At 48.7% G+C, this 24,002-nt stretch overlaps 1 protein-coding gene across 1 annotated transcript; it reads left to right on the top strand.

The window, feature by feature from the left end:
• Positions 1 to 1,525: 1,525 nt before the first annotated feature.
• On the top strand, positions 1,526 to 23,033 carry GATA6 (GATA binding protein 6). The gene is made up of 7 exons (XM_037380432.1): positions 1,526 to 1,628; positions 3,028 to 3,977; positions 7,450 to 7,616; positions 10,947 to 11,072; positions 12,502 to 12,589; positions 12,682 to 12,788; positions 21,313 to 23,033. The coding sequence occupies exons 2-7, from the start codon at positions 3,047 to 3,049 to the stop codon at positions 21,478 to 21,480; spliced, it is 1,587 nt and encodes a 528-aa protein (XP_037236329.1). The 5' UTR covers positions 1,526 to 1,628; positions 3,028 to 3,046; the 3' UTR covers positions 21,481 to 23,033.
• Positions 23,034 to 24,002: the final 969 nt, after the last annotated feature.

Raw genomic sequence — 24,002 nt, 5'->3', positions numbered from 1 at the left:
AGAAATGCAGGGTTTAAAGCCGACAGCTCCCTCGGCGCTTTTCAGCACAGGAATTCGCAGTGGCAGCGCCCAGGCTGGGAAGAAGCGGCGTGGGCACCGACACATGTGCCTTCCCCTGCTCTTGTTGCTCTTCTGCAGGTAAAAACCACGGGAAAATGTTTTAGGTTGCAAGTTCTCGTCGGAAGGCACGCCGGGCGTCCACGGACAACGAATCGCTGCCCTCGCTTGCAAAAGCTTATTTTCTATTTAATATTATACCCACTAAAATACATCTAAAAGTAAAACAAAACAAAACAAAAACTTAAACGTGGCACGGTGACCAAAAGAACAGTATTATTTAAAGAGAACTGACAAGAAAGAAGTATCGCCTTTAATCATACAATTTAATAGGGAAACGGTTTCTCGGGAAAGTGGTTATTTTCCGATCAAACCGCTGCCGCGCTGTACCACAAAAATTAACGAGCACAATAAAACTTCGAGGTCGCAATCGGTCCACCCACGCCGGCACAGCAGATGGCTACAGCCAGAATTTTACCGTACTCCCAGCACTGCGAATTCTTCATCTCCCGTTCATCTTGCCTGGAAAGACCGAAAGAAAAGCCGTGCCTACCCCAGGAGCGACAGCACCGCGCATCAGCAGCTTTGGGCTCGGTTTCTGTCGGGAGGGCTCATGTCTGCCGGGTGCCGAGAGCCGGGCTCTGCTCTAGTCCAGCCCTTTGCCGCAGATGACTCTTTCTGTACAAACTGATGATGACAGATATCCAGCTGATAACCTCTGGTGAACGAAGTTATTTTAATTTCCAGTCACTTTCCTGCTAAGTACCATATCAGTTTGTACACAGCCGAGATAAGAGGGCCGGGGGGGGGGGGGGGGGGGGAGGAGGGGGGAGAAGAATAAGAAAGAAACAAAGGAAAAATGCCTACTGCCTGCTGCTGGGGTGGACACATCCCACAGCTTGCTTTGGCTTCACCTGACAGTTGGGGCAGCTCAAGGAGGAGCCACATTTTTTTCCACTCGGATATCTCTGTTTTTAACGAGCGAAAATACGGAGATATGGGAGGGCTGGGGGAGACATTCACCTGGTTGCTTAGGGCGAGAGCCAGACGTGCATCCTCCCGGGCCTCAGGGGCCGTCCGCTGCGAGGCCGGGAGGCGCGAGGAAAAAATCCTTATGAAAGGTGAGTGTTCACCCTAAAGAAATTATCCGGGAGAGGGAAGAGTGTGTACTATCTCTGGGTTAAAAAAAAAAAAAAAAAAAAAAAAAAGAAAGAAAATAAAAGAAAAGAAAGGACTCGGGCATCTGTGAGGGCCAGTCCCCTCTGCTCTTCCCCGCTCCCCGAGCAGGGAGGGGGTCCCGAAGTGCCCCCCGCCCCCCCCTCCCCTACCGGCTGGCCGCCGGGACTGGCACCCCTGCGGAGCTCCGTGTTTGTTTAGGGCTCGTCGAGCCCAATCAGGGCCGGCTCCCTGCAGTTTTCCGGCAGGGCTGCGAGAGGCGCCTCCTCTCTCCTTTTTATACATGAGCCGCCGGCAGCAGCCGCCGGACTCGCCGCCGCCGCTCTCCTCCGCCGCACTGGATTTACGCCCGCCGCGGCCCCGCGCCCCGGCCCCATGCCGGGCACCGGCAGCAGGTTTGGCCCCTCGCGCCGCCGTCCCCCCACCGCGATTTCCCTTCTCCTTCCCCGCTCTCCTGCTCCTGCCCCTCTGCCTCCGGCCGCTCCCGGAGGAAAGCGGCGCGGCGGCTGCGCCTGGCTGGGGGAGCCCGAGGGAGACTCTGGGCAAACATCCGACGCCGGTGCCTGGAACCCTTATCTGCCGGAGCCTTATCTCCCAGTTATCTCGCAGGAGGGAGACACGTATGTGGTGCCTATTCTCGAGGGGGCTCTGTGTGCGTGTGTCCTGTATTCATGTGCCTATATTTATCTGGAGAGCCCCGAGGCGGGCTGAGAGCGGAGAGCCTCGCCACCCGCTCCTCTTGCTGTCACTTCTCTGCGTCCCCTTTCGCTTTCTGCCCCTTCCCCCAGCGACCGGGCACCGGGGGCTCCTGTGGCTGTCCGGCCTCGCTCATGCTGGCGGCTCCGGAATGCGGCCGGTCTCGGGGTGGAGGTAGGGGGTGGCCCGAATGTTTGCGGGAGGGGTGCCATCCCCCAAAGGTGTGCTCGGGCTCGGGGCAGCCCCCCCGCCAGGGCTGCCGGCTGGCACCGGCCCCTGCCGCAGGCACAGCCCGCCGGGCCGGGCCCCTGCCCCGGCTCGTGTCCCGGCGCCGCCGCGCACACGTCGGGGCCCGGCCCGTGCGCATCTCCTGGCTCTCGGGTGCCTTTCCCTCCTCCTCCTCCTTTCCGTGACCTTGGGCTGGAAATAAGGAAACAAGCGAGGCGATGCGCGGAAAAGCTAACATCGCTCTCCGGAGAAGTAACCTTAAAGGGATCGCCTTACTAATTGTTTTCTCGATGGAACCGAGTCAAATGACTCATTCATTGAAATAACCATAGTAATAACAACAACGACAGCAGCCAGGGAAGGGGCTTTGGCACAGACCAGGAAAATATCCCTCTTCCCCGCTCTCTGTCCCCACGACCTCCCGCCCACCCTTGCCCCGGCGTGCTTCATCTTGGAATCCGCAGCCCGGGATGCGGAGGGAGAGGGCAGCAGCCCGAGCGGTGCAGGGAACAGGGCCGGAGCCCGCAGCCCCGTCCCCGCGGGATCGCGCTCCGCGGGGCGCTGCGCGGCCGACGGCTCCCGTCCCGTGTTGACCTGGGCTGCTTGATCCCATCCCGCCGGGGCGAGGGACAACAGCGCCGAGGCGACATGACTGATTAAGCGCTCAGAGGGTCCAGATAAGCCCTGATGAATCTCATTAAGGCAGGGAGACGGGCTGTCCTGTTTGCAAACTTTGTTATTATTATTTCTCTCTTCCCCCCACCCCCCGCCCCGCTCTTCTGTGTCCTCCTTCTCCGCCCTGCCCTGCGGACCCCCCCTCCACTCCTCCTCCTCCTCCTCCCCTCCTCCCCCTTCTCCATCCACACCCAGCGGCTAGAAGGGGACCTGGATGGCCGTGGCTGAAGGCGGCTGGTGCGCGGTGAAGCGGTGCGCTGCGGACGCCGGTGGTTCCTCCTGCCCGTTCCTGACCAGGCAGCCGCGCCCGTCTCCTCCTTCGCCTTCCTCCTCCTCCTCCTCCTCCTCCTCCTCCTCCTCCTCCGGCGGATCCCAGGGCGAGCGCGGCTCCTCCAAGACTCCTCTGTCGGAGCCCGACGGCAGCCACCGGCCGGCCCCACCGCCGACAGCCGCCGCCGAGGGCAGGTCGCTGCTCGCCCCCTACGTGCACTTCGGGGCCCCGCATCCCTCCGGCCTGCCCAGCTGGGAGGACATCCTGCTCTTCGCGGATTTAGACCAAGCCAACAAACTGATCTGGTCCAGCCGCGGCCCCAAGCTGAGCGCCCTCGGCGCCGAGCAGCCCGAGGACATGTACCAGACCCTGGCCATATCGGCCGCCCAGGGCCCCACGCCTTACGACGGGTCTCCGGGCGGCTTCATGCACTCCACGCCTAGCTCGCCCGTCTACGTGCCCACGACCCGCGTGGGCTCCATGCTGCCCACGCTGCCGTACCTGCAGGGAAGCGGGGCGACCCAGCCCAGCCACCCAGGCGGCGGCCACGCCGTCTGGTCCCAGCCGGCCGCGGAGAGCCCCTCGTACAGCACCGGCGGCGGCTCCCACCCCTCGGGCCGCTTCCCCTATTCTCCCAGCCCGCCGGTGGCCAATGGGGCCTCCCGGGAGCCCGGCGCCTACAGCAACAGCCTGGGTGCCAGGGACCAGTACAGCCCGCTGGCCCGGCCGCTCAACGGCTCCTACCCGGGGCCCTACACGTCCTACGTGGGGCCGCAGCTCACCCCCGCCTGGCCCACGGCGCCCTTCGAGAACTCCATGCTGCACTGCCTCCAGGGCCGGGCGGCCCCCATCCCCGTCCGGGCACCCAGCACAGGTAAGGCCGACCGCCGGGAGCGCGGGGGGCTGGCAGGGAGGGGAGGGCCGCCCGTGCCGGGGCTGCCCGCTGCCGGGGGCCCCGGGGGTGCCGGGGGGCGCGGGGTGGCGGCGGTGGGTCGGCCCCGGTGCGGGGTTTGCTGGCCAGGAGGCGCGGCGCCGGTGCCGGTGGCAGGACGGCGGTCCCGGGGCCGCGGCTCTTCCGCAGCGGCAGGGGCCTTCGTCGTGTGCGCTGGGCTGGGGGGACACAGCCCCGAAAAACGGCGGTGGCTGGGGTACGGTGGTCGGGGCTGCAAACCCGCCGTTCCCAAAACGGATCGCCCGGTGTAAGCCTCACTTTTAATTTTCCCAGCTCCGTACGTTCCTGCTTTCCCTAAATCTGGCCATGAAATGTTGACAATTTCACTGCGAATTAACCTTATCTTGTCGCTTAGAGGAAAATCGCAGGAGCTAGCTTAGCCCATGTTGGATTATCTCGACTACAAACCACTTCGCTGCTTCGTAAAAAAAAAAAAAGCAGCAAAGCAAAACCTCGGATATCAACGAGAAACCTCGTTTATAAACTATTGTTAAAATACGGCACCTTCTGATGGAGTTTTACTTTCGCTTCCGAGGTGTCCCGTCTCTTTTTAAAATTAATTTATTTTTTAGTTTAGGAAATTCTCGGTGTCATTAAATTAATTGTGGAAGGGGAGGCTGAACTGCTGTGATTTAATCTGAGGTAGAAAGATTAACGATTATAGCAGCCTCTTCAGATTTAGAGTATGTGTATGTGTATATAAATACAGATGTATAGAGAGGTGTGTGTGTGTATATAAGTACATTTTTATATAAATGTATATTTATGTATGTAAATATGTATGTGTACGTATGCACACTCGCACACACACATTTGATCAGCATTTGCTTTAATCATAAACTACCCACCAGGTAGGTATATTTTATACACACTGGGATTTTTCTCCCGCAGTGCAGTGCTGACAAGATTACATTCGATGGCTTTTCATCTTTCTGTAGGGGTGTCCACAGTGCTCCATCCTGCTCGATGGTACCCGGTGGATTTAGGCATTTTCAGCCTCCCATTTGGTGTTTACTAACATGACAGAGGGAAGAAGACTCAGTTGTAGTGGTGGTAGCAGAAAGGCAGAGCAAAGCCGAGAAGCCGCGTCTCAGGCCGACACGAAAGCAGAGTTTTTAACTGTATTTCCCAAAGTTGCAGTGTAAAATTAGGTGATGGAGGAAAGGAATCCTGGGTTAGTGGTTTGTTTTTTTTTTTTAGGGAGAGAGGTGGGGTTGGAGAATCTCACGGAAGGGAGAAGAGGGGCGGGGGAGAAGCGGCAGAGGAGGGAAGGAGCAAGGCGCCGGAGGAGGTTGGGGCAGGAGTGCCAGGCCAGCCCGGGAGGGGCACGGCAGCGGCCCCTTCTCCTGGGGGGCTTTCGCCCGCCCCTGCCCCTCCGGAGCCGCTGCCGCGGGGCCGAGAGCCCGGCCGGCCGGGACGAAGTAGGGGCCCCTTCCCCGCGTTTCCCTGGACAGTGCCGCCGGCCCCCGGTGCTGCGGGAGGGGGCAGGGGTCGGCCTCTCGGTGAGAGGCAGGGTGGGTGCAGGGGGGGCCCCATCGCGTTGCAGCAAAGCAGACGGGAGGTTTCTGGTCCCGCAAGACAAAATGCAGCAGCCAAGCTGAAACCACGCGTGTTCCCCTTTCAAATGATCATGTCAGCGGTCAGGAAAATCGTAGCCGCAGTGTATTTTTACGGCTAAGTATTAGACAGTGTGATGCGGCTTTCTTAACGTTACCCGTAGAGTTACTAAAACATTATCTAAAATTAAAACTTCATTTTGCTTTCCTTGGAGATAAATGTATTTCTCACACACTAAGGGGAAAAATATTTTAAAATCCCCGAGAAATATTGTCACGGCAGAATTTCTTTCTGCAGGCACGAAGGTAATGTTATAAAGTAAATAGCTGAGACAAATAACTGTTTAACTTTCAGCGTCCTTGAAGCCTTAAGCATTTTCCTGATTACAGCCTTCAATGGCGCTTTTAGTGCAAAGATTAATAAATCTTGGCGATGTGCTAAGAGCTATGAGCTGACCACGTAAATTGAACTGTGCTCTCTGGACTCTGCCGTGTTCCTGTTCGGCGCCTAATAATTTGCGAACGAAGGGAGGAGAGGCATGGCTTGCGGTGGGTGCGGGCCGAAAGGCCGTTTCTTCCTCAGCCCAGCGCCGCCGTGTCACCGCAGCCCTGTCCCCAAAGCTGCCTGCTGATGATAAGCTCTTTCACTTCACAGCGCAAAGTTAGTAAGTGAAACGCTAAAGAATAACCCAGTGATGAATTAAGGCAGGTAGCGGAGGGGATGGAGGAAGCAAAAAAAAAAAAAAAAAAAAATCAGTGACGAGGCTGTGAGCCTGAAACAGCCTTTCCCAGCCTCGACTCGAACGTTGCTGCAGAAATCCAAACACCTCCTTCTATTATTCCTGCACAATGTGGCACGCTATATGTAAGATCCGTATTTATTTTTTCCCCCCGAAATATGGAGAGGTGAGTCAGAACAAGAATATAAGGATTCGCATGAGTGAAGGTGTTTGCTTTTATAGGTGGGTTCTCTGTTTTTTGCCGTGCATTTAGACCTCCCCCCGCCCCCCCCCCCGTGTTCAGTAGCTGTGGGAGCAGGAGGCAGAACACCGCATGTTTTTCCATTTCCTCTGTTTCCTACCAGCTAGCTCGAATCTGACCAAATAGCCGAGGTGAAGTGGTGGCTGTCTTGGCACACCAGAGTCCCAAATGCTGTCTCTGAGTCTGAAGTTTTACTAGTTGCGAGGCATTTAAAAGGGGAGTTGGGGTAAAAACTGCTTGCCCAGCCTCGACCCCGGGGAATATGGGCAAAGCTATCGCTCCTTATATCGCTGCGGCCCGGCTCCCAGGGTGGGCTTCGGAAGCGGGCTATTCTGGAGGGCAGCTACCTCCCCCTGCCCCCCCTCCGAAGCCCAGGGCAGCCGCCTCTCCGCCCCTGGGTACGGCGGCGGGGGTCTCACCCCTCCAGCGGACCCCGGGCCGCTCCAGCCACGTTCCGAAAGGCCAAATCCCGATGTGAGTGCGGTGCTGCCGGGGGTCGCCGCTCCGCCTGGCCGGTGCCCCCCAGCCTGTCCCGGGCAGCACCGGCTCCGCTCCGGTTTGTAAAGCAAAGGTTGCTCCGGAGCCGGCAGCGAGGCTGGTACAGTTAAAGAATTTTAAAAAGAAAGGAAAAAACCCAAAAAACAAAAAAACAACCGAACAAAAAAAAGATTTTGTAAAAAGTCACCGCATGGCCGCGATCGTGGCCGGGAATTGCTTTCCCGGGGGCTGAACAGCGCCGGTTGCCGGCTCGCCCGGGGCCGGTCTCCCGGCGCGGCGGGGTCGGGGCAGAGCTCCGCGGGGCTCCGCGCCCACCGGCGGCCGTGCCCACCGCCTCTCCCCTCTGCATCTGCCCCCAGAGCTGCTGGAGGACCTGTCCGAGAGCCGGGAGTGCGTCAACTGCGGCTCCATCCAAACCCCGCTCTGGAGGAGGGACGGCACCGGCAACTACTTGTGCAACGCCTGCGGGCTCTACACCAAAATGAACGGCCTCAGCCGGCCCCTCATCAAACCCCAGAAGAGAGTGGTAAGTGGGGATGGAGGGGAGGAGGGGGGCGAGAGGAGCTGCGCCCCGAGGGACCCCCACTCAGCCCTAGCCAGCGGGAAAACGTGGACAGGGATGGGGGAGCGCAAGCAAAGCAAATCAGCCCGGTGATGCCCCCAGCTGCAAAACAGAACTGGGGCTCCTGACTGGCTTTGAGGGGTGACGGGGCTGGCAGCCCTCTGGGTGCTGCTCCGGGCCCTCCTCCGGGCCCTACGCTGGCAAAATTGCCCTCGGCCCCTGGTGAGCAGCACACCGGGCACAGGCCAGCTTGGCTTTTTGAGCTGATGAATCTTGGTGGTGAGGGGGCATCGGCGGCTTGAACGGAATTTTTGCGGCTGATGTTGGACGTTTCCAACAGAAAAAAAAAAATCAAGGTTGGAAAGTGTTTGTTCAGAGGGCTAGGAATTTCTCCAGACCTGCTTTGTTTGCTGAGAGCTCGATCCTTGGGAATGTAAGCAAGTTTTGTATATAATTCAAAGAAAACCAATTGTTTAAACAATGATAATAGCCTTTGTTTTGTTTTACTCCTAAGAAATGAGCAGCAATTTTTCTAAAAATATACTCCTAAAACTAGGGGGGGAAATAAATAATACAAACCAGAACCCCTGTTTATAACTCAGGCTGGCACTGAATAGGCAGGGAGAAAATTTAACAAGTGGGAACTGCATATTATGTTTAGCAAATCTGGGTGGAGGTCAGCAGAGAGAAAGAATACACTCTTCAGTAATGGCTGTTACCGCGTGAGCCACAATAAATCATGCCGGTATAATCCAAGCTGATGTTTGGACCCTTGTGTATGGAGACAGTGTATCAAACCCATCAGCCTTTCAAGCCCCTTTCAGTCACGCCAGCTGCTTCCCTCCGTGCCTGTTTTCCTAGCGTTAAAACACATCCCGTTTTTTATTTCACAACTGTTCTAATTTAATGCCCTTACGGGAGCGGGGGAAAACGAAAACCAAATGCATGATGATCAGAGAATGCAGTAAGGGCTCGAGAACCAACCCCACCTCTGCTTAAAGACCTTTCTTGTAAGCCAAAGAGTTAATTTAACTTTAAGACAGAGGTTAGTTACTGCTGGGTGCCCGTTTTTTTCTAGCTGGTTGTCCACTAAATTTCATGGCACAAGGTGTTACCTCATTACTGGGGACAAACGCAGCGGACAGGCCAGATCTGCCGCTTGTCTGGTGTCGGAGCTCGACTGGCCACGGCACCCTGGCCCAATGCAGATTTTGATTAGCTGATACCTGGCTCTGGCATTTCATTTCTGTCCTTTTTTTTTTTTTTTTTTTTTTTTTTTCTTTGATGGAGGGGTAGGGGTGAGGAGACTAAAACAGAGTCAAACCGCAGCCCGATTTCAGCCTGACACCTCGGCAAAATAACTCTGAAATAGCACTGTGTAACAATCCCTTCTGAGTATCCTAGCCATAACTATAAATCAACCAGGACTGTGTGTTCATACAGTTGGAAATATATAGGTGAGAAGGGAAAATGTTTTCAAAATGCTAAACATGTTTAGATTGCCCCGAAGTTTCTGATAAAATTCCTGCAGCAGAAAAGTCGTTTTGGCTTCAAAACATGCCAGCTTCCCCACTGTTTGTTTAGATACGGCAATGACCAAAAGCTATTGAAATAAAATAAATGAAGATTTATACCAGACTGCATACAAAAGAAAGAAAGATTAACAGAGTGAAATGTCTGACAGCATTTCACTTGCAAAGACAGAAAACAAAGCGTATGTGTTAGGACCAGCTTTTTTCTACCCTATGCATGTAAAACTCATATTGAATCGAGGGGCACAATTTGGACACTCTGTGTGTATGTATTTAATGATGAGGTAAAAAATTCTGTTTTCATGAGACCTGGCTTTTTAAGATTATATAGTATATGCATGTATTTCAGCCTGTATTACACTTGGCTGTTTTTTGGGGTTGTTTTGTTTGGGTTTTTTTCCTGAGCAATTAAAAATGGATTACTGATTCAAAGTTACAAAATTCGTATTTGATCTAGAATTCTTTCTGAGCTGTAGTGTAAGATGACAGCTTACTGCTAAAGAAACTTAAACTGATAAAATTCAAGAAAACTTGGTTATTACTCTAGAATATTCTTCATTCTTAAAACTTTTATTGGTTTTCCAAGTGGCAGGCAGCTCTGCAGTATCAAAGGTGACTGAGTTATGTCTAACAACCCAGCAGTAAACGATTCAGGAGGAAGGGCATTGTACCCTTAAGTTAGTAATTTTGGTTATGGGTGCTTTATAGTCAGAATAAGATTAATGCAATCCTTTAAAACTGACTTCTCCATGTAAACTTGTTCAGCTGCCAGAGACAGAGCTAGGCACAGATTTTTTTGTATTTTTTTTGACAATGTGATACTTTGAAAAAGACTAGATTTATGATGTAGCTGGAATTCTTTGCTTGTGATGAACGTAAAAGAGATCACTCATTACAGGGACTTTTATAACCCATTCACCTTCATTTCACATGTTTATGAGGACTGCCTTCACTGATGATATACAGCCTGCAGCCATAAAGCTCCGGGTTATACGGTTATTTCTGATACAAGGTTGCTTCATCTTGGCTCCAAACTCCACGGAAGAGTGTCATAAATGGCTTGTTTGCAGTGGGGACCTTGTTGTCACCCACAAGCTTTTCTGCTGGCTGAGGGGAAACTCTGCTCTGTAAAACACTCTCCCGAGGCATGTTGTTTTTCGCACAAGGGTAAAAGGGGCGATGATGAAAAGATCTTTTTACAAAGACGCTGCCGTTTGTATGTGTTACCCCTGGGACTCCCACAAAAGTTTTCCTTAGCTGTGGTGCTACTGAAGGCAGGTGATTAAAGCAGCTGGTTTTGCCAATGAGTTGGAAGTATTGGTGGCAGGTTCAGAGCTGCCTCCTTGCTCACCACACAGGAGAGAGTGTGCTGAACTGGCTGGAGAGGTGGCACAGCAGTGATGTGCCTTCTCTTCAGCTGGACGGAGCTGTAGTGGAGATGTTTCCTAGCTGTCCTGCTGGAGGAATAGCCAGAGCCTGGAGGTCTGAACAGAGGTCTCTGTGTCAGCAGCTCCCAAACGTGAGTTCTGCCTCAGCCATGCCTGCCCAGAATTGTAGACTCACAGTACCTCTTCATGTCGGCTTTCCAGTCTCTGAAATGAGGATAATCTTGATTTAACTCTGCGACATCGCTGACAGATGCTATAAAAAAAGCTCCTACCATCCCCGCTGCGTGTTAAAGTACTTCTTATAAACTGTAAAGACATAAATCATTCGCTCCTGCCTACCTTTTACATCTGTGTTTGCCTATGCTTGCCTTCAGCCTTCGTCCCGGCGGCTGGGCTTGTCCTGTGCCAACTGCCACACCACGACCACCACCCTGTGGCGCAGGAACGCGGAGGGTGAGCCCGTCTGCAATGCCTGTGGCCTCTACATGAAGCTCCATGGGGTAAGCGGGCGCTTCGCCGAGGGAGATTCCCCGTTAGCTCTGATGCTTCTTGGGGGAAGGGGTGGTCCTCCTGCTGGTGGGTGCCCGGTGATTTCAGGGGGTGTCATTGGGCTTCCTCAGGTCGGGGCAATGTTTCTGTGGATGCTAATGGTCTTGGCTCACAGTTTGAACCGTGGAGTTAACAAATGGTGAACAAAATGGATAAAATGACTGAAAAATGTGTGACATTAGAAAACGGTTATGCCATTTTAGCAAGTTATGCTTTTGACAAGCTATGTGTTTGCTGTTGTAGCTCTCCTGACAGACTGTACAAAGAAACCACCTCTGGATGAGTGGCAGAGGTCTTTTTTCAACCAGGATTCAAACCAGCTCTTCAGTGGGGAAAATAATCCCTAGAACTTTAATAAGACAGGTTTTTTACAGACAGACATAGCCATGCCAGCAAAACTTTAAATGTAATTTAAGCCATAGCTATGCCAGCAAAACTTTAAATGTAATTTCAGACACTAGTAGGCAATAATAAAGGTAGAAAGTAGTTCTATCCTGAATGTGATGGAATAGGTTTTGGGTGAGACTTGGAGCCTGTTATGCCTCTGTGAATTAAGTTACAGTCAAGCACAAGTGTTTGAAGAGTGAGGGCATTAGGAGTGATTGGGACTTGGTCTGGCCCTCAAGAAAAATGTAAATGGTATCACAGGTTTAAAAGTTATAATGATAGTAAGCATATGCCTGAATTGTCTTTCCCCAAACTTGTGCTATCATTAAGTTAACATATATTTTAAGCCGAAGTTTTCTGTATAATTATCATGATGACACAGAACACAAAAGTGATTTTTGAGCACATTTTTCCTATAAATATAAATTTGGATACTAAAAAGCTGTATCACAGGCAGAGCTGCTTATAAGAACAAATACTACATCTATTATGGCCTAAAGCTTCTGTCCTAAGACACTTAACTGACGATGATACGGTTTGCGTAGCTGGTTCACAGGTAGAGAAGTATTTTTTTCCCTCATATGCGTTCTTGCTTTCCATAATCAGCCCCTGGAGGTAATTCCTGACTGACTGGAATAAGGAATCAGAGATCATATAGAACCTGTCCAATTTAATTTCATATGACCTATGGCCAAATGATGCTGGTTTTCCCTAAAAGTGTGCTGTTTTTCTGTGGACTGACTGAGGTGTTGGAAAAACTTCAATTCACATCAAGAAAAACATTTCCCTGCTTTCTTTATTCAGCTAAAACTCTCCATAAAACAACCCATTGCTTTGCCCAGATGAAATGCAAAGTTTTTTTGGAATCAGTACTGTGACACGGAAAATTGACTCACTGTCCAGGCATTTTCAATATGACTATTTGATCTTATAGCATTGATATTAGACTACTTGTACAACTCTGTGATTGGTGTGGAAATGTAATTTTTTTAGGTTCCCCGACCTCTTGCTATGAAAAAAGAAGGAATTCAGACCAGGAAGCGAAAACCTAAGAACATAAATAAGTCAAAGGCATGCTCTGGTAAATATAAAAAGATAAGACAGTTGAGCTGCAAGAGTTTTTTTCCCTGGATGGAAAATATTTGTTTTTAATACCAATTCCTCATCTTTCAGGTAACAGTACTACTGCGGTTCCTATGACTCCAACATCCACATCTTCTACTAACTCAGATGACTGTAGCAAAACCGCTTCTCCCAGCACACAGACTGCAGCCTCCGGGGTAAGCCGTAAGCCTGTATCTGTATCTGTAAGAAGGCCGATCACTGTGCAATGTTATCACAGCTTTTATCTTATCTAGCACAACAATAATCTAAACAAACTTTCCGGTTTTGTTAGCTGATACTGGAACAAGATTTTTGGAGGATATTACATATAGCTGTAAACAGAACAGCAAGCTGAAGTGCTTTACAAACCTCTTAATTAAGATCTATATAATTTTTATGATTACGTTAACTACAGCTTAACCTCAGATGTTTTGTTTTGAAACGTTCAGGTTTTTTCCATTTCAGAGGTTTTCTTTTGGAGCAGAGACAATAAATCATGCCCAATTGAACCTTTCAAGAAACAATTGTGCATGTACCCCTTTTTTTCTGAAGTGATCTGATAAGAAGTTATAATTCAATTCACTGCTGCTGTCATATTTTCCAAAAGCTGCTTTATATGCTTTATATCTCTATCTCTATCTCTACATCTGTATCTATATCTATATATCTATGCATTTTTACACATTATCCCAAATGACTGGTAAACCCCAGCAAAATGTTATCCTGCTGTATGAAGGGAAACGTGAAGGCTTTTTTTTAAACTAAAATGTGCACTTAAACCCCAACCCAGACCCAGCTGAACTCAGGCTGAGGTGCCCTGCTGATGGCAGCGTGTAGGGGATCAACCCTCTCAGAGGGCTCCGCAGGGACAGATCTCAGCATCTGGCAGCACCAAGCTCCAAAGGAGCGCCAGAGGAGCACTGATCATCCCCTGCTTCAGTTCTGATCCTTATTTTGCATTATGTATTCAAACTACCTCAAACTTCCTTTCTTCACTCAGTTAACATGTATGAAAACAAATACTACCGCTAAAGTTGCGAAGCTTAATGTAGATTAATTTCTAACCCCTTGGCTATACATACCCATATCCACACTCACTCCTTGGGCCTTCTGTATCCTTTAATCTGCCACATCATTTCTTTGAAAAGCTTTCCTAAAGTGGCTTTCTCTACTCCTTTATTAATAAAAAGAAGACATTGTTTATAATAACTATTTTTCAATATGTCTCAGCATTCCCACATCCAAATTCCTTTCAATAGTTTAATTCCTGACGTACAAAGTTTCATTGTACGAGGGGAGGAAAAAAAACATTTTTAGCAAATGGGATTGTTCGTGGACTGACAGGGCCACCCAGTTTCAGAGGCACTGGGTTTTGGGTTCGGATGCTGCCAGACAGGGATATTGCTAAAAGGGCTTGTCTTCGCCATGAGAAAACCCTGCCAGTCCAATAAAATATCACATCAAAAAAAGAGAAACTAACCCAAAAATGAAGTGTTACTGGGTTTCAGGCTCCCCCAGTGAACCACTATGCACTGTCTTAGGTTGTCCCCTAATAAAATGCAGCCAAATTTTCCTTACATTTTCCTTACATTGCCTTAAGCGGGACTACCGATCCTGAGGAATGTTGTGAGATTTATATAATGGACAGAATTTGAAGCACAATCCCAGCTGGGGCCGAGGCTGCAGTGGAGGCTGTCGGCAGCACAGCCATGTGCTGCTTGGGGAAGGAGAGACCGTATGAACGAGATCCCATGTCCTCTGTGCTGTTGCCTTCTTGTCTGGCTAAAGCCTGCCTTGCTTTCTGTGGCCCTTCTCCCTAGGAGAGCTTGTCAAACCTGTTATTAATAATCTTTATGTTATAATTTGAATAGTACCATTCATAATTTAATTTTGCCAGGTGGAGTTGTGTGGATACCAGAGGGGAGCAGGGTGGGGGCATGGTCTGTGAGCCAGAAGGCTAGTTGAGAGCGATTAGCAACTAAGAGCAACTCCCAGGGGCCCTGAGGCTGCTCTTAATTACATGGTGGCATCCCCCAGTGCCAGGACTTCAGTTGTCTCTGATTTTTCCATAGCAGATCAGGCTCGGAAAGGACCCTTGCACAAGGGCCAGGGAAATCTGTCCCCTTGTATCCAGCAGGCAGCACAGTAACATCTGCAGAGCGTTTTCCCCACCATGATTTGATCGGATGTGCCCTGCAATATGCAAAGCACTTGCATATTTCCTCTTGTGAAAAATTTCAGGGAAAGGAAGTGATGGAGAGGGGCTGTGAAACATGCTGAAGTGGGGAGGCCGCAGCAGCCACCAGACATAGGGGCATCACCCTAACTCCCCTCCAACCCTACATGAAGGGCCAGTGATCTCCCACCCCTGCACCCCGGCCCCATATGTATGTAAATGAGGATGGGGTTTGCAGGGGAGCGGCTGTCAGGACACGTAGTGGGTAGAGCCATATCCTTCCCTTGGGCTCCTGGCTTTGTCCAAGCACCAGCAATTCAATGGGATGAGGAGCAGGGAGCCTAGAGGTTGAAAGTAGAAAGCGGTGGCTCCCCTTGCCCCAGACATCATCTGGGAGCCTGACTACTAGTTGCAAAGGGAGTGAAATAATTTCTTATGGGCCTAAATCCTGTGGGAGGGGCTGAGCACTCACAAGGCCCATTGAAGGTGTGGGCAATGAAGGGATGCCAGCATTTTAAAGTGGGGCAGCCTGTAATCTGATCACATGCTGAAGCAAAGATACTCTTCTAAACTTATGTTTTCCTTGATTGTTTTTTCCTTTTTCCATTTGAGTTGAGCCATTGATAGCCCATACATAGAACTGTATTTATTCTTAGAACAGGCAGTGGTATAAGGTGAATAAACTTCTCCAGGCCATGTCAGGAGGGAAAAAACCCTCAGATGGATGAACGCAGGCTCTAATCTTTGGTTGCTCTAGGGAGAACAACATCAACTATTGCCAGCAGTCCTGGTGACGTGGCTGAAACGTGGGCACCTGCTGGAAGGGTGAACCTGGCTCATTCCCTGTGGATTGCACAGCTGGCATGGCAACTTGTTTTTGTTTTGCTCTGTTTTTACTTCTCCAGTCTTTATTCTGTGAAGCGGGGAAAAATGCCAAATTGACATTAGGCAGAGAAATCTGATGACGTTTTAGAAACTGTTGTGTGAAATTCACAGCAATGTTGTTGCTAAATGAAACAGAGAAAACGAATTCCTCTACTGGTACAAAAGCAATTTATTATGCATTTTATGGGAGGCTGCCAAAAGACTTCCCAGTTATGTAGAAATCTAATGGAAATGAAATTCAGCAGAATTCATTTGTGTCAGTAATACTCACTTTTTGCCCTACCTTTCTTTATCTCTTTTAAAGTAAAGAGGGGAGAGCAGAAAAAGAGAAGGGCAGCAATTACTCTTGGAAATGTCTTTGAGACTATCTGTTTCGAGACAGAAATCTTATATGATGCCAATTTTGAAACAGATTAGCAAGAACCCTAAATGTTGATTTTACATTCTAGCTGAGGTTTAAACATTTAAAAGATATGATTAATGAATTGCTGTGGGTGCAAAATTGATTTCAAACATCTAAAAATTTAGAAGTGTTTGGATCAGAGATATTTTGTTGTCCCATTGTAAAGGGGCTATTTGCCAAATTCACATCTGGATCTGGGATTTAGGCCTATTTCTGTTTTCCTAAGCACTGTAAGTACTGGGAGTCCTGTGTTACTAATGTGGAAAAGGTCCAGCTCCATGATATATGAAGTTGCCTTATGTCCCCATAAAAAGAAGATTTGGAGGTTTCAGGCAGCCTGCATCTGCATTTATACCTGCTCTCCCTTTGATGCTGCTGAAACTGTACAGAGAAAAGCTATGCAGAATAAGCTGCTAAAAGAAGGGCACGATCTGTAGCGCACACCCATCCATTTCCAAGCAGGGGCTCCAAGTAGTGTGATTACCAGAAGGACTTTATTTCCTTATTAGGTTAAAAGGCAGTATGAAAACTGCTGTAAAATCTGCTTTTTATGGCAGGACATGGAGGCTCCTTGTGCCTGGGCTGATGTCAGTAAAGGCTCAGCAGCACCAGGGGAGCTCCTCTTTCAGAAGAGTCTACTGTGCCCTTTGCTTCCCGTCTGGAGCTTCCCCAGAAAGACTGGAATCACACACCCTAGAGTAACTTAGGACAGTGGCCTTGCAGGTAAAATTAGCGCTTACTTCCCTTGGAGGTTTACCTGGAGAAGCAGTTCAGGACTGGCTCTTCAGTGCTGTAGGGTGGCGAGTGAGAGAGCTGACTGAAATGGCCTCAGCAGGTGGTGAGCTAGCAGGAAAATGCAGTTCTAACCATCCCCAAAATGCCTCACAACCTGGGCTGAATAATCTGAACAGCTTCTCCTGCATTTGCTTTCCTTTGTTTTCAAAAGAGGGTTCATGAGATGGTTAGAGGTCCTTTGCACCTTTTTAGGCAGCGGATTGGTAGGATATTCATGTAGGTTGTGGGGGAATCGGCCTCCATACAGTGTCTCCCAGAGTCTGGACAAACCAGAGACTTGACCTCTTTAAAAAAATCTCCTAAACACCTGGTTGCTGGAATATTGAATGGCCAAGGGTCCTTCAGACTATCTGATGATAAGATTTCAGTGGGTATAGAATAATTTTGTAGCCATCAGGACAGAGTTCTGATGAGAAAGGCTCACCAGCATGGTTGGTAGGACTTTCACCTGGAAAACGGGAACACGGTGCTTCAGTCCTGGTATGAATAAATATTTATCTAAACCAGGTGGAATAAGATCAACAGGAGGCATGAGGAACATGGCAACCTAAAATACCAAATAGTCTGGTAGTCAGAGCATTATGCTGGGAGACCTGATACTCCATTTTAAATCTTCTCTTGGTCTCCTATCTCTTCTGCATTAGATCTCGCTCCTGGACAAAATAAGATGCTGCTTTCCTTTCCCCGCTCAGTTTCATACATTCAGTCATTCATTTTCTTTGCTCTGTGTACATGTATTCAAAAGAGAGCATTTCATTTTGTATCAGAGTGAAGCAATCCAGCTTTTTTGTTTCAATGGGGAAAACCAAGGAAAAAGAGTGTCTTTCGTTCTACCTAAAACTTCTATATCCATATGGACACTTATATTTTGTTTGGTTTTGTTTTATTGCCAAAGCAATAAAGCTAGTTATTCATACAGCCCTCGACAGCGGTGGGGTCATCAGCTTTCCCAAGCCACACTGGAAATTGCCTCCCTTAGGAAATTAGTGAAGTATTAATCACAGGTTTATGTTGCTGTAACACAAATGAGAGATTCAAAGACATGTAAACTTACATGTCAGCAATATAAAGAAAAAGATCAATTGGACTAGCAAGAAATGACAACTTTGTGTACTAAGAGGGTCACTAAATCAGAAAAAAAACGCTGTGGTTTCGCAGTGCTGAGATTTGCTCTGCAGAAAGCAGGGAGTGACAGTATTGGGAGAAAGTGCTCTTAATGGGGATGGCAATTATTGCAGGGGGGCTCAGACTGGAAAATTAAGGACTCCACCACAGTTTGCCACAACACGTTACATGCAAAAGAAGTTTTTGCAAGTGTGTTTCAGCTGCCTATGGTTATTATTTAAGCATAGCGAAACTAAACTAGACTAACTGAGGAGGAAGAGAGTGTCAGCTGAGACTTGGGTTACTACAGACTTAGTGTAATGTCCAAAATTCATGGAGCATTTGGAACCTGTGAAGTGGGTAGAGCAAAGGTCTATCTGATAGAGCAAAGGTCTAGATCGAGGCTCTTTGCCACCCACACCTGTTAGCACAACACCTTACCCAGAGCTTTGGCCTCTTGGCTGTGGAGATGTGGGGGAAGGCTGGGGGTTGGTGGTCCGAGAGAAGTTCCCTCCCCTCTCCCAGCAATCTGTGGTGGGAAGATGGTGCAGGAACTAGTGGGTAGAAGAAAGCAGGAGTCCTTCAGCCAGAAATGCTGGTGGTGTTTCCCAAGTGCTGGCTAGGACAGGTTGAGCAGCCTGGTTTTGATCTGCATGGGGGTGAATTTGGCTCCAGAGTGCTGACAGCATGTTTGGGTATGACATAGGTGCCTAAGTCCCCCTGTGGCTCTGGCTGAGGTCTCCCTGTGAGCATAGTGGACAGGTCCTCTACAAAAAGGCCATCTCAGATCCCCGCAACCTACCTGGGGGGTGCCCCATGACCAGCTCCTGCTGGTTTAAGTAAAAAGAGGAACCTTTGCAGATACAAACACAACTTTCTGTTTGTTTGGGAGGCAAGCTCTTGCCAACGGGCTTCATTCTTTTTTTTCCTCAGGAAGCTGACCTTCAGTTGATGATCTATCCTATTATCAGATTTCAGCAATAACAATAAATCCATTACCTTTTTATTGATAGAGCCAGCAGTTGTCAATTAGAGGAGCTTGTTGACTTCAGCAGCATTGCTCAGCTTATTTATACCAGCTGAACAATGTTTTCTAATAACTAACTGTAACCTCTGTCGTCTTTCATCCCTTAAGCTGGGGAAGTAAGCACATGCAGGCAGGCTTGGGAGCAAAGCCGTGATTCAGCTGTGTCCTTTTCATGAGCTAAAGTTTGTTTTCCGTGCCTCACTTTGGGAGCTGCCCGAGCTGCCTGGATTTGTCCTGACATTACCGGGGTGGGGTTTCCAGCCCCAGCAGTCCTGCCCAGGTCCTGGCTCAATGGAGGCAGGATCCGGCCTTGGTTGGGCAGGGATGGGCAGTCTTCAAACAGGACGTGCCTCTGTGTCCTCCCTTCTGGGGTGCCTGAGGGAGGGGTAGCTGATAACCCCACATGGAAATGGCAGGTCCCTGCACCCCACCTTTGTAGGGCTGAATCAGGAAAAGGGCAAATTACACTTTCCAAGCCCTGAAAAAACAGGTAGTGATAAGATATTTGCCTACCGGAACAACAGTGGCAAATATGGGCAAACGGGAACCTTTCAAAGCAGCTCCCAGTGTTTTTAGCTCAGGCTGAGCAAACACTGCTCAACTCTAATTTAAATCCTTCTTCACCCATGGGGACACTTGGACTGTTAAAAAAGATGTCTTTTGTGCTAACAGCAGTTTATTTGATGTATTAGAAATAATAATAAAAAGCCTTTTTGAAAAACTGGGCTGATGCAAGACCAAAACCAGACCCAAAGGTTAGTGTGAGACCCACCTCATCAAATTATCTGTTCGTAGTCACAGGGAAAAAGAGTATGGGGATTTGCTGTCACTGATTGGCAATTGTGTATTTAAGGGAGTGATAAAACAGCTTTTTTAGGATTAGAGCTATTTTGGTGCTTTTCTGGGGGCAAGCAGTTGTTCCTTCCGTCTCTGCATTTCTGGGTAATGACTGGCAGAGTGGGATCCCGCTGGATGACTGGGTGGAACAATAGCAGTGATCAACCATTTTAACAGAAGTGAAAGAAAATATAGGAGTTCGGGTTATTTCAGACAAAAGTGACTGCTGGCAATGAGTATCTTTTTCAGAAGGTGAGGTTTGCCCTGGGTTAAGCATGGCAACAAGAACCTTGCACAGCACTGTTTGGAAATTACATTTGAATAAATGACGTCTTGCTTTTCCTATGTCAGGACTGCTAGCTTGGCATGGCTCCAGGAGAGCCAAGAGCTCTACTCTTGTAAAATGATTAAATATGTATACTTTTCACTTAAACGGCAGGCAGGAAGCTTCTGCAATCACAGTTTAGGATAGTCTTTTTTTTTTTTCTTCTTTCTTTTTAAGAAATCTCATCCGAAGACTATCCATTAACAAGTAAATTAAGGTTTTAGAGCTGACATATCCAAGAGTTAATTTTGCATGAAGTCAGCTCTTAAACATTTCCTTTATCAAGTGAAAATGTTGCCCCTTCTCTGTCTGGCACTGTGAATTTTTCCTCTTTAGCAGATCTGCTCAGCCTCATGGAAAAAATGATCGTTCCTTTGTCTTTGTAACTCTCCATTTCACTGTTAAAAGAAATGGACTGGTTGCAGCGCAGTTCAGAAGTTCATCTTTGTGCCTACCGGGGCTCCCCTGCGCATTGTCTTGTGCATGTAGGTGGTGGAACAAAAAGACTCTTGATTCAAAGGCATGGTGTTTCTCCACTTGAGATGAAAAGAACACCTCCTTTAGTGGCCAGTCTTACAGGGATAAGGTAGTTGTGGCTAGCGTTTTGAAGGGTGAGGAATGATTTTAGGCATTTCATGGTCAAGGTACCAAAGAAGGCTGATATCCAGGAGGTGCTCCACACCTGCTGCTGGAGAACGGGGAGGTTATCAGGCTTCTTCCACTGGGGAAGCGAGGCTGTCAGTGCCACCACTTCCAGATTACCTTTTTGGTGTTGGCATTTGTGACCCCTTCAGTAGGGGGCAGTGGGACACATGCACATTACCTTCTTCATCGTGGTCCCTTTTCCAGGTTTTTCTGCACATCATGTGCTTTCTTTTCCACCTTGCTGTGAAGATAGCCATGTACTGGTATGCAAACACAGGTATCACTCCCATCAGCGGGGCTGAATGAGTGGGCTGACCCTGAGGGAATTTTTTCAGTTTCAGGATTTTGAGGCACAGGGGCAAGCAGAGGGGAAGCCCTGGTTTTCCACAGAAATCCTGGGATAGTGGCTGTGTCCTGAGCCCACCGTACTACTACTCACACCCCAGTGCGTGCGAAGCTCACCTGCTCAAGGAAATTTCTCTTTGCTCTTTCCCCCACTCCAGGCAAGCTCGTCGGTGATGTCTGGCCCAGGAGAGAGCACCAGTCCTGAAAGCAGCAACCTTAAGTATTCAGGTCAAGATGGGCTGTACACAGGAGTCAGCCTGACCTCCACAGCTGAAGTGACGGCATCTGTGAGACAGGATCCCTGGTGTGCCCTGGCTCTGGCGTGACCTGGTGTGAGAGAAGCTGGATCCCAGCGCTGTGCAGCAGCCCCCAGACGCCCGTGCATGGTTTCTTCTGCAGAGCAGTCATGGTGGCAGTGAAAGTACTGGCAAAGACCATTCCTCTGAAATTGTTTTTGTGCCTTGGCAGCAGAGGTGTTTTTCAGCCTCCAAAAGAGGCTCTGCTGAAGCATCCAGTTCCTCATCTATGCAAGAAAAATACACGGAAAGAACATGCCCACCAGGGGATAGCTAATGCAGCCTTATACGCTCTCTCTCTCTCTCTCTCTGAAAAAAAAAAAAAAAAAAAAAAGAAGAAAAGAAGAAAAGAAAAAAGAAAAAAAAAGAAGAGATAAATCCAGACTTATTCATAAATTTCAGAAATACATCCTTGACTTACCCAGCAGTGCTGCCTGTCTGATTGTATAGTTGTTTTCACTCTTTCATCGCCTTCTCCCTCAAGAATTTGGCAGGAGTTGTCAGTGTCGGGGAGGGAGCAGCAAAGGCTTTAATTACCAGAGATAGTAAGATGCTTTTTAAAGAGTGTCAGACGTGTGTACTGCTCGAGTCAGCGCAGATGTTTTGCACCGAACATTTGATGTCTTTGCCCTGTCGGTTCTCTCCTCCTGCACCCTCCATCTTCAGCGTGCCTTGCTCTTCAGAGCCCAGCTACCCCCCTGGAAGAAATCACAATGTTTGGTACAAGTCTCACAAGGTCCAGCTGTTTAAGGAGATTTTGTTTTTTTTTTTGTTGTTGTTGTTGGGTTTTTTTTTTTTGTTTAAAATATTTACTCACTTTGCAAGACTGAGATATAACTTTTAAAGTACACTGTGACTGGTGTTTATGAAAGTTCGTATTTTCTGGCTGAACTGTATAGAGTCAGTCAAAATTTGTAAACAGGGTAGCAATCCGATATTTTTCTTCCATATATACAATAATTTTTTTTAAGAAGTGCAATTTGCGTTGCAGCAATCAGTGTTAAATCATTTGCATAAGATTTAACAACAGTTTTTATACGAATGAATGAATGTAAACATTTTAACTTAATGGTACGTAAATAATTTAAAAGAAAAACTTAACTAGGCATCCTTAGGCTTTTTAGCGCAACAAAAACCCATCCACTTTCTGTATTTCCAGTTGTTAAAGCAAGAGTTTCAAAGAACAAGCCTTCTCTCAGGAAAATTGCCCTAGCCATTTGCTCGGAAGTGTAAAAAAATGCAAGTGCATCCCCAGGTGGTTTTTTTTTTTGCCATTGAATAAGTATGTGCTGGAAAGAGACAAATCACAATGAAACTTTACTACCTAACTGATACATATGTAAATACTCCAGAAGATATTTAGGCATCTTGAAAAAGTAGGGTGCAATCTGTATAGTGTGACTGACGCATAGTTAGGTTGGTTTCCATTGGTTTTTAAGTGGGATGTCATTTGGAAAGTTGTTTCATCAGAGCTTTACAAATAAAAGGGTATCATTTTGGGATTTCCCCCCGGCCCCGTACACTGTGCCTTCTCCTTTGTCTCCAACGCAATTGTTAAGCTACATTAAAATCTTTGGAAATTTACTTGATAGGGGAACGTGTCTGATGGCTGCAAGGAAGTGCCTGCTCTGTCTAGCTAAGTCTGCAGTGCCTGTGGCTTTTCTAAGCTCCCCTCACTACACCTTCGGATGATACATAAAACTAGGGCTTCCGTCTACCAACATAAGCCCCTCATGGGCACACGGGAGGTTTTTCTGGTGAAGGTCTGGGGAACTGATCCCACGCCTTGTGAGGACTGTCATGGTTTTGCTTGACCTTCACACCATAGCTAAAGGGACTCACCCAGGTCCCCTGTGTGTGCAGGTATCCACCTGTCACCCACTGCAGTTGTAACTGCTGAAGGCTAACTGGGTGGCAGAGCCTGATGGCATCCTCTGGTGGCTAAAGATGAAGGGCAGCAAAAACTGAAGGCACTGCTACTGAAAAGACAAGATGGTGAATTTTAGCTACTGAGGGGAGTGGAAAACCTTGCCCTGGCTTTGAGGACTGGTCTTCTGCATTGCTCAGCTGATTGCAGCAAGACATACTGCCAGGTGTGATTTCGAGCTACGCTGGCAGTACTGTCAGACTGGGAAGCTGAGATGCCCAGTCTCCGTACTGGAGTGTCTGTGGTGCATCTCTTTGCCTCTCTAAGCCAGACCTTCATTTGGTGTGAACTGGGACAGCTCCTTGGCCTCCAGTGAAGCTGTGCTGATTTGCACCAGCTGAGACCCTGCTCCTTGGTTTTCCAACCCTGGCAGTCAAGGCCAGCTCCTTACCCTGGGGGTGTTGTGAGGATGGTGGGATGAATACTGCAGCACAGCCCTCGGAGGGGAATGGCTTCTAGCAAAAAGAGGTGAAGCTAAGCCTCACCTGGGGTTTAGGCTGCTCTGGCCAGCCAGGAGTGGGGACCCCCTTCCTGGTGGGGCCATCATGCCAGGCTTGGTGCTGGGCCATCTCATGTCCCTACTCCCTGGGGTTTGATGCAGTTGGGTTCCCCAGCCCTGCTAGCC

The sequence above is a fragment of the Falco rusticolus genome, chromosome 3 (assembly GCF_015220075.1).
Source record: "Falco rusticolus isolate bFalRus1 chromosome 3, bFalRus1.pri, whole genome shotgun sequence".
In the NCBI taxonomy this organism is placed as follows: domain Eukaryota; kingdom Metazoa; phylum Chordata; class Aves; order Falconiformes; family Falconidae; genus Falco; species Falco rusticolus.
This window is presented reverse-complemented; position numbering and strand designations above follow the sequence as displayed.

Excerpts from the sequence above, each read along its gene's own strand:
- GATA6 (XM_037380432.1), top strand. The coding sequence starts at position 3,047 with ATGGCCGTGGCTGAAGGCGGCTGGTGCGCGGTGAAGCGGTGCGCTGCG. Across the intron at positions 3,978-7,449 it reads CGTCCGGGCACCCAGCACAG|AGCTGCTGGAGGACCTGTCC; the intron begins GTAAGGCCGACC and ends ATCTGCCCCCAG. Across the intron at positions 11,073-12,501 it reads TCTACATGAAGCTCCATGGG|GTTCCCCGACCTCTTGCTAT; the intron begins GTAAGCGGGCGC and ends TAATTTTTTTAG.